The sequence below is a fragment of the Chionomys nivalis genome, chromosome 18, assembly GCF_950005125.1.
Source record: "Chionomys nivalis chromosome 18, mChiNiv1.1, whole genome shotgun sequence".
Classification (NCBI taxonomy): Eukaryota; Metazoa; Chordata; class Mammalia; order Rodentia; family Cricetidae; genus Chionomys; species Chionomys nivalis.
The window spans coordinates 11,576,290-11,587,040 of record NC_080103.1 but is presented as its reverse complement, the minus strand read 5'-3'; the positions used below and the strand labels follow the sequence as shown (position 1 = coordinate 11,587,040).

Below are 10,751 nucleotides of genomic sequence, written 5' to 3'. Positions count from 1 at the left end.
AAGACTAGCTAGGGTTCTAGAGGGGAAAGAAGAAGCCCCATGGTAGTGCAGTAAGCCTTCACGAAATGAGGATACAGTGGGGGAAAGATGTGATTTACTTTGTATTTGAGCCATAGCCACACGGTCTGTTGTGAAGGGCGAAACTAGTTTCTAACAATAACCCTCCTGCGGACTCCTAAATAATTATTATTTTGAATTAAAATCTGCCTTCATATAACTTCAGTCCTTTGCCCTACAAGCATCCCTTGGGGTTATATCAGTGCTACCCATTCTTTAAGTTCCTGAGCCTTCAATTCCCTCTTCCTGTCCTTTCAAAGAATCAGTTTTGATTATGTTCCAATGATTTGTTCCCCTCCCCGCCCTGCCGCAGTTGTGGGTCTCACACGATGCCTAGTACTCCACAACCAAAAGCGCTGAACTATCACGCAACTCGGTGCCTCTCTGCAACTCTCAGTCCAGTTAATTGCTAACTTCTTGTTTTTTTAGCTAGGATCAGTATATTTAAAGGCAGTACTACTTAAAACAAGACGTTACTTCCTAATGGAATCGTATAGAAGACCCGGATTTTAACCCACAAACCTATGAACAACTGATTTTCGATAAAGGAGCTAAAAGTATACAATGGAAGAAAGAAAGCATCTTCAACAAATGGTGCTGGCACAATTGGATGTCAACCTGTAGAAGAATGAAAATAGACCCATATCTATCACCATGCACAAAACTCAAGTCCAAATGGATCAAAGACCTCAATATCAATCTGAACACACTGAACCTGATAGAAGAGAAAATGGGAAGTACCCTACAACATATGGGCACAGGAGATCGCTTCCTATGTATAACCCCAGCAGCACAGACATTAAGGGTAACATTGAATAAATGGGACCTCCTGAAACTGAGAAGCTTCTGTAAAGCAAAGGACACTGTCATTAAGACAAAAAGGCAGCCTACTGACTGGGAGAAGATCTTCACCAACCCCGCAACAGACAAAGGTCTGATCTCCTTCTGCCTACTAAAGAGAACCGAACTTGCTTTGGGCTTAGCCTAGTCTACCGTTTCCAGCCCTCGGAATTGAGCGAGGCGCGGCCTCCAGCCCTGCCCACCCTCACCTGCTGTGCAAACAGGGATGCGACCGCTGATTGGCTGGCTGTGGCGCAGCTTGATGGCGTAAGCACGCGACAGCCCAGCCTGGATGGCTGGGGGCAAAGGCCACTTTCTGCTGCAGCCGGAGTGTCTTAACTTGCAGCTTCTCTGAGGGGCTGACAGCTGGGCATGGGCCTCCCGAGGCTTCGCCATGAGCTTCCTGATCGACTCCAGCATCATGATCACCTCCCAGGTGAGCCGCCGCCCGCCCTCGCGCGCTCCGGAGAACCCGGATTTGCTCAGCCAGTGCCCTAGCCCGGATGGTTAGGGCTGACTTGTGGCCCTGTCACTCACCTAGCGTGCATCCCACCCCGAGACGTGCGGGTCCGCGCGGGGGCCGGTGCCACCGGGTGGGGTGGGGGCAGTTCCTTCAGTGTCCCGAGGCTTCGGGCTGCGCCGTGGACCGCGGAGCCTGGAGAAGTGTGGCTCCGGGCGGGAGGCCCACGGCGGCGTGCGGGCTAGAGCTGAGTGCTGCGACTAACCCGTGTGGGCTTAGCCGGATCCGGGTGCCGACGTGTTTACCTCTGTGACTTCCGAGTCTGACATTTCCTTTGTGGCGTGACTCCTCTGCTTCGTCTTCTCCTTGCTGTCCGCTCTTTGCTGATCGCGGTCAGAACCTCGTTGCTTCTCGGTTGGCCACCTCCATTCTTTTCTGTAGTCGACACCCACTATTATACAAAACTGTGGGAGTATATAAACCACTGATAAGTCCTGCTCTCCAGTAGCTTCATCTAGTGAGCCTCTTGCTTTCCCTGTCGTCCGTGCTTCTCGAGGGTACACCCCCCCCCGCTAATGTTTATCACAGTGTTGACATCAGTACGCGTTTATGTGCATAGCCGTGTACTCGCCTCCAAATGCAAGCACTCACGAAATAATGGGTGACTAGACCAAGTTCTTCCGATTATTGCTCTTGCCCCCTCATCTTTCCAGTCCAAGATTTTCTCTTCATCGCATCCGAACGGCAAGTGAAGGAAACAGTTCCCTTCAGGAAGCTAAAGTAAGGTACATTCCTAGGTTTAAACCCTCCAGACATTTAGGGTTTGCACTGCTGACTGCTAATGCTTCCCCCTCTGCGGAGTCTTGTCTTGCCTCTTGAAAACTTCGATGACAACACAAGACAATATGAGACAAGAAAAGGCCACTCGGTTTCACCATTCTAATATAATAACCGTTTTTCCCTTTTCAAAATTAATACCATTCAAATACATTTGGTTGTTTCTGTTGCCAGCATAGTTTTAAAATGTGTGAATACAGAAAATTCTGAACACACAGGCCTTCTTAAAACCTCTCTACACCTCCCTCTTGTCCTTCATAACAACACACAATGGCTTCAGCTTTAGTACCGAGTCAAAATAAAATAACAATACTTAAGTTTTAAGTGACATTTTTCCCCATGGAACAATATAAATGTCGAAGAGTTGAGCTTGTAGCTCAATGGTATAGCACTTAACTGGAGTATGCAAAGCCCTGTTCCTGTCCTGGAACTACCTCTTGTAGACCAAGCTGGCCTCGAACTCACAGAGATCCACCTGCCTCTGCCTCCCGAGTGCTGGGATTAAAGGCGTGCGCCACCACCGCCCGGCTTGCCATTCACTTTTGCCTGTGCGATTGTGAATATAATTCAAAAGTTAACCCAAGAGTATGACTTTCTAATCTTTTAAATTTGTAACCTTTAACTTTTACAAATATATCCAATTGAAATATTAAATTGAATGGATCAAACAATGCTTTATATTGAGTATCCCTTGCCCATATGTTTATGGGGATATTTTATTATCATTGAGGTGTTAATGAAAATAAAAATACCACCTCGGAGAGGCTTTATTTGCTCCATATCAATAACCAAATTGGCCTTTTATTCCGGCCACTTTCTTTCTCGTTTCTGCTTTATTTCTCTGCTTCATGAAATCCAAGGTAGTATCTTCCTTACTATGTCTGTAGTCCTTCGCATCTGAGCCAGCTGCTGGCAGAGAGTAGAGACCTAGTCAGTCTTAGTTTAATAGAGAGCTTCTTCCTAGGGAAGTGTGCTTAACTGGAGAGCAACACATACACCATTTTTCCAGCTTGGTATGAACTGAAAGGTTTATGAAATGCAACCGGAGGCTTTGTATCAAACCCTATCACCTCAGGCCAGTGAGAAGGCTAAGCAGGTGAAGGCACTCCACACAAGTCTGACAGCCTGGGTTAGATTCTTGATGCTCACAGTGGAAGGAGAGAACCAACTCCCTTAAGTTGTTCTCTGGCTTCTACTTATGCACTGTGCGTGCACTAACATGCTCGTGTGTGTATGCACATGCACACACATGTAATACTTAATATTAAATTCATAAAACTTACTACCTTAGACATTTTTGTTCACTGTTGTATAGAATAAGCACAAGGTCTTTGGTATGCCTTACAAGCCTCTTACCTTAAGACACTGACTTTAGCTCATTAGCCTTGACTCTCACTTGCCATGTCCTGATTTCAGTTTATACTTTATAGACTTCCTAGACTTCTTTTAGTTTCTTAACCTGGATGCTCCTTTGTGCCTCCAAGTTTTCAGAGTCTCTTTTCTCCTCTGGGATCCTCTCCCTCATCCCTTCCACTCTTTCTCTTGGCCAACTGCTGTTCAGCCTTCAGATCTCAGCTTGAGTGTTCAAGTACTTCTCCCAGACCAGGTTAGACCAATGTTTCTGTTCTTGTCACCTTGGTCCCCTTCACTTGCTTCCCTATGGGCTGTCATGCACCCTGTAATTACTTTTATCTCCTTCGTGGTTATAAACCCTTTGAGAGCTGCAGTTTTGCTTTCTCAGTCCCTGTTCTATCTCTGGAACCTGCCACATATCAATTGCCAATAAATATAACTAATGAATAGAGGCATGAATAAATACCCAAGAAAAGTGTCTTCTCCGGGTAATTCTTGGGAACTGTTCTGCCAATCGTTGTCTTTTTTTTAATCTATCCTGCTTTCCAAATTTGAAGTCGTTTTATAAGAGCGACTGCCACCAACTTCTGTGAGCCATCAGTTCAGCCGTGTGAACTTATCAGTTCCAGAGTACTCTCGTGAGTGCCACAGCACACTGTGAGTCAAGGTCAAGGGTCTGCTTCGCACAGTTCTAACACTCTTCAGGTCTTTTAAATAAGCCATGCAGGTTCCTGTTTATTTGAAAAAAATAAAGATTGAAGTTACTTTTCCCGCTATAACCTCGCCAGAGTTCGTAGTTGTCCTGAATATAATAAATCCTCCAATTCCTGTTTTTTTTTTTAAGACAGGGTCTCAGTTTCCCAAGCGTAACCTCAAACTTCTGGGCTCAAGGGGTTCTGCTTTGCTTCCTGTGCAGCCACACAGCAGGCCTGGGCAAGCATACCAGCTGCGGCTGCTCATTGGTGCGCTTGTAATTTAAAAGTCCTTTCAGTGGAGCTTTGTCAGTGAGCACAGGATAGCAGGTTAGAGCCAGATAGCTGTCTCTCGTTCCCCACTCTGTGTCTATCATTCACACACACACACACACACACACACACACACACACACACGTATATTGTCTATGTTTAGCCACGTGACTTGGTACCTTTTCTCAGTGAGGCATTCTCATCTTGCTTCCCTTGTGTCTTGGTGGTGACTGCAGACTGAGTCTTTCCTCTTTCCAGAATTCTCCTAGTCTGGTCACCCTGCCCATACTTCCCGCCTGGCTACTGGCCAATCGGCATTTTATTAAACCAATATGAGTGACAACTTTTTCCAGGGTATAGCATCAGTGACCCTCATCTTTCCAGAATAGTTAAAGTTCCTCAGATGGCATGTTGGGCTCTTGGTGATGGGTCTCCTGCTTCTCCTCCCTATTCTTGGTTTTAAACTTTCTCCTTAATAGACATTATCTTCTGCCAGCTCCCAGCCATGTAGTTGCCAGTGTGTGCCAACATCAAGTACCCACCTTTGTTCATGACCTTTGCTATCTACAAAACCCCATCTTCCTGTTCCTACCACCTTTGTCTTTTACTTGCCTGATTTGTTTTGTTTTTGTTTTGTTTGTTTTTTTGTTAAGACAGAGTTTCTCTGTGTAACAGCCCTGGCTGTCCTAAAACTCACTTTTTAGACCAGATGGCCTCAAAGTCTCAGAGATCTACCAGCCTCTGCCCCCCAAGTGCTGGGATTAAAGATGTGTCAGGAATAATTTTTAATATTTTAATGATTAGAAACCTTGGAACCCATGTAGAAAAATGCAGTGCTCCCTAAATTTGCACATGGTATTAGGGTCTTACCTCAGATTGCGACCTTCTTCAGTATCACCTCCAGGAAACCTAACAACCCTGTAGAGAGTGCTTTGGTCCCTCCGCTTTGTGTTTTACATTGTCAGGCTCAGGCCCCTCCACTGCTCATCCACATTACATTATTTAGTGCCTTCTTCACCACTGTGCTGTGACTCTTTGGGATGATAACTGTCTTCTATATTTCAATCTCTAGTGGCTGGCATCCCACTACAGACGTTTTTACAGGGAGTATTATGTGCAAAGAGCAAGCAACCAACCCTAATCCTTATTGTGACAGCTTTTAATTCGAAACACATTTCATCAAGCATTATAAAACCGTGTGCTCAGTGCCTTAATAAGGGAAAATAAATATGACTTCCAGAAAGCATGCTTGATGTGTGGTTGGGAGGCTAGAGAAGGTCTTCCAGAGGCCACAGTGCATTCAGTAGGACCTGTGGGGTTATCTGCAGAGAGAGCTGGGGAGAGCTCCTGTCTGGGACCACAGAAGTCTCAATATGAAAGAACATGTCTCCGGACCCGGGAGAAGCTGTGCCTAAGTAGGTGTTGGGTCGGCAGGAAGGACAGGCTGGAATAGCTCGTGCTGACCGCTCGTGCGTTTAGACTCCTGCTACAGCCAGTCAGAAGGGCGGAAGAGAATTTTATTAATAAAATTCCCAACCAATACAAGAAGAAAAGAGGAAGTGTGTGTGTGTGTGTGTGTGTGTGTGTGTGTGTGTGTGTGAAAACTTTCAGATCAGATCCAGCTCTAATCATCCAAGTCTTGTGCCTAGAGTGCATGGATCTTCAGCAATGGGGATTTCCATTTTCCTCCAACCTCCAAGTGGGGTTGCCGAGGGCACCAACAATAGCCTTGTTGTTTCAGGAGTCTTTTGGACTTTGCTGACCAACAGTTTGAAAAGAAGTTTCTTATGCCAGGTGCTAGGTTTTTATTAGATGGTCTGTGACTCTTGTGGGGAACATTGTCAGCCAGAGTGGCATAACTTTATTTTAATACAATTTATTTTATGTGCATTGCTGTTTTGCCTGTATGCATGTCTATATGAGGGTGTCGGATTCCTTGGAACTGGACTTACAAACAGTTTTGAGCTGCCATGTGGATGCTGGGAATTGAACCCAGATTTTCTGGGAGAGCAGATAGTGCTCTTAACTACTGAACTGTCTCTCTAGCCCCATAACTTCCTTTTGGGTGGATGGATGGATGGATGGATGGATGGATGGATGGATGGATGGATGGATTTGGAGATACATGTGTTATATATAATATTAGGTAATTATAGAATAATGTTTCTTTAAGACTCTCTCAAACATCCTTGGAGTTATTTATCTCTCCTCCCTCTTTCTCCTTCTTTTGACTTCTTCCTAATTAAAGCCCCTTTCCTCTTTTCCCCTTTCATATTGTTCCTCTCCTGCTATCGTTCTCTCTAGTGCCTTTTTACCAGCCTGGTTCCTCCAGGTTATATGTTCACATCTGAAGAGTTGGGTAGGAGCCTAAAGATAAGAGAGAACATGTTTTGTTTTTCTTGGTCTGATTTTCCTCACTCAATATAGTATTTTCTGGCTTCCTCCATTTACCTGCAAATACCATGAGTTCCCTCTTCTTTACAGCTGAATTCCGCTGTCTGTACACACCACATTTACCTGCAAATACCATGAGTTCCCTCTTCTTTACAGCTGAATTCCGCTGTCTGTACACACCACATTTACCTGCAAATACCATGAGTTCCCTCTTCTTTACAGCTGAATTCCGCTGTCTGTGCACACCACATTTTCATCATCCTTTCATCGCTTGAAGGACATTTATGTGGAGTCTTCGGACATATGTCATGGAGTAGTATAGAGAATTTTCCGTATTGGTTTCCATAAAGTCTGCACCAATTTGCCCTCCCACCATCAGTGGGAGAGGGTCCCCCTTTCCCTACAGCATCCTTCAGCATTTGCTGTTCCTTGTTGTGACCTCAGCCCTCATGAGTGGGGAAAGATGACATTTCCGTAGTTGCTAAGAATGATGCACATCTTGTGAGACATTTCTTAGCAGTTTCATTTCTTTTGAGAACTCTGTATAGATCCATTTTTAGAACAGTGTTTTGGGGAGGTTTCTATTTTCTTAGTTCTTTATGTATTCTGGATATTAATCCTCTGCAGGATACATAGCTGACAAGATTCTCTCCCACTCAGTGGCTTCCTCTTCGCCTGGTTGTTGCCCAGGCTGTGCAGAAGCGTTTCACTTTCATGAGTCCCACTGTTCAGCTGTCTTCCTCAACCCCTGGGCAACGGAGTCTTCTTCAGAAAGTCCTTCCCTACACCTGCATCTTTAGGATACAGCTTGTATTGTCTTCTAGCAGTTCCCGTGTTTCAGGTTTACATTGAGGTCTTTTATTCATTTGTACTTAGTTTTAGTGCAAGGTGATAGATATGGGTCTGATTTTATTCTTCCACATGTGAACATCCAGTTTCCCAGCACCATTTGAAGATGCCGTTGTTTCTCCAGTGTGTGTTTTTGGGATCTTTGTCAAATATCATATGGCTATATTTATATGTTTGAGTTTTTTATTCTATTCCCTTGGCCTACACATCTGTTTCAGAGCCAGCAGCATGCTGTTTTTAGTACTCTACCGCTGTAATAGATCTTGAAGTCTGGGATGGTGTCTCTTCAGTACTGTTCTTCTGCTCAGATTAGCTTGACTATCCCGTGTCTTTTGTGGTTCCAAATAAATTTGGGGATAGCTTTTTAAATATTTCTGTGAGGAATGAGATTGGAATTTTTTATTAGGATTACACTGAATCTGTAAATTGCTTTTGGCATAATGGTATTTTCACAATTTTAATTCTACAATCCATGACCGTGGGCTGTCTTTTCATTTTTAGTGCCTTTCTCAATCTCTTTCTTCAGATAATTAAAGCTTTCACTGCAGAGGCTTTCGCCTCCTTGGTTAGAGTTATTCTCGGGTACCTTGTTTCCTTTAAAGCTGTTGTGAATGGGAGCGTGCATGCGACCTCTTTCTCAGAGTTTGTTGTTCATACGTAGAAAGGCTATTGATTTGTACACGTTTATTCTCTATCCTGCCACTTTGCTGAAACTGGTAATCATTCTAGAGTTCTCAGGTGGACTTTGTGGGATCTCTTAAGTACGATATTTCATCTGCAGATAGAAATAATTTAACTTATTTTCTTATTTGTATCCCTTTAATTTTTTTCCTCTTGCTTTATCGCTCCAGCGAATGCTTTGTGAACTATAGTGAAAGAGTGGGGATGGTGGGCAGTCATAACTCATTCCCAGTTTTAATGGCTTTGCTTCAAGTTTTTCTCATTTAAAGTGAGGTTAATGCACATTGTCATATATAGCCTTCATTCTGTTGAGTTATGTTCTCTCCAGTCCTACTCTCTGCAGGATTTTTATCACAAAGGTATGTTGGATTTTGCTAAAGGCCTTCTCTGTATCGATTGAAATGATTCATGTGATTTTTGTCCTTAAGTTCACTTATGCTATTTCTTATACTTACTGACTTGTGTATGTTGAACCATCCCTGCATCTCGGAGATAAAGCCAGTTTTATTGTGTGGGTAATCTTTTTGGTATATGCTTGTACGTGGTTCGTTAGCAGAGTCTTCAGTGACAACCGTGGAGGACAGAGGTGTGGTGCTAGTGACTGCTGCCCTTCACTGCTTGCTTCCCAGAGCAACTGTCTGGCTGTGTCGGTCTCTTGTTTCAACTGTTTTTCATAAAGCCTCCTGCATTTCTCCCTCCTTAGTTCTGATTATGCTTGAGCTATGGTGAGGGCTGCAGCTAATGCTTTCTTCTTCTGACTTTTGCATGTTTAAGAACTGAGGTGGTAATGGGAATTAGAGCCCAGACTGTATTGTGGGAAGTTTTCTGTTAAATCTTCCAATACTTTCTTTGAAGAAAATTTCTGCTGAGAATTCTCATCTTTAGTATTCCATTCTTATTTAGCTCTTGAAACCCATCTTTGTCTTCAGAATACAAAGACCCAGAATTTGGGTCCCTTCTGTGAGTTTTCCTGGGTTGTGAATGCTTATTATCATCTTGTGTCTTTTGCAAACCCTATGTTTTGGTGCCCTCAGCATCCAAATCCAACCTGTGAACCTCTTCCTTTTCAGTTTGCCTTCCAACTCTTGAACGTGCCTGGGTTTTTTTGTTTGTTTCTATCCATGTTTTCTTCTCTGAGCTGCCTGGCAAGTTACTGGATCAGTTCATACTATCTCTACAGGTGGTTGATTACACGTGGTTCATGTTCCCAGAATCAGGATTTCACAGAGACTTTTACTGCCTGGGGGACCAGCCTCCAGCAGCACAGGGCCGAAAGGGAATCCACTGACTCAGCAAGTACTATGACTTTTGTATCGGAGGGGTTAGGGAAAGACACTCACACACGCTCTTGACGGTTTCCTTCAGGCCTTCCCTTTCATCTTTTGCGTTCTCTATTCTTTATTTTCCCGATGATTTCTTCTCACATTCTTGATGCTTTCCTTCTAACGCTTTCATTCTTGATGTTTTCTCATTTTAACTCTCTTTATTCTTTTTCTTTTTTTATACACCCCAGAAAAATCATTCAGGCAATATGACAATTACTGTGTGGTTATATTCTGTTTTACAAGTGAATGATTGCAATGAATACAAGTAAAAAGCACCGTGTTTTCCATGTCCTTTACATATTAAGCATTTTACATATTACAGGTAAAAAAAATTATCTCAAGAACCCACATACACTCTTACTCAAGCATCTTGTTGTGCACTGACAGTGTAAGCAAGGTGTTCTCTACTGGCAAGCTGCATTCTGAGGTTACAAAGAAGGGCCAATCACTCTCAAAAGATAAACATATAAGAAATCTTAAAGCAATCACAAATCTAAACTTTTGTATATGAAAAGGAATCAGCCAGCTCTACTTTAAGTCTTTAGGGTACATACCACTCATCAACAGTGTCTTATATCAGGAGATTGAGGGAAGAAATGTGTACAAGGAATTAATCATCCCCTTTGGTCATCAACCAATCCTAGCAGGAAAGGCACGTCAGCTAATGGTAACTGGACTGCTCTGTTCTTCTTCCCTGACCTTAGAGAGTTCCTCACTCAACTCTGTGCCTTTCTAAAACTTTGCATTGTCTTGTTGGGATTTTCACCTCAAACCTATTTGACAAAACATCTTAGTTAACTTGAAGTTACTTTCAAAGCTTTATTTCAGCTGTGTTGTGCTTCAAAACCTGTGAACACACCTCCCAACTTTGAGATTAAAAGAATTTAAACTAAGAAATTAAACTAATGGGACTCAATTGTTTTCCTTAATCATTAACCTAAGCCACAGTCTATACAGCTCCTCAAAGAAACTCATGTGTCTAGCTGTGTA

The 10,751-nt window shown here is 43.3% G+C and overlaps 1 protein-coding gene across 1 annotated transcript in view; it reads left to right on the top strand.

Moving 5' to 3' along the window:
* The first annotated feature begins 1,191 nt into the window (after positions 1-1,191).
* Gpr89a (G protein-coupled receptor 89A) overlaps positions 1,192-10,751 on the top strand; it is a 42,930-nt gene continuing 33,370 nt past the window's right edge. The window contains exon 1 of the mRNA XM_057792908.1: positions 1,192-1,333. Coding sequence (XP_057648891.1) covers positions 1,292-1,333 — 42 coding nt within the window. The 5' untranslated portion in view covers positions 1,192-1,291. The remainder of the gene's footprint in view (positions 1,334-10,751) is intronic.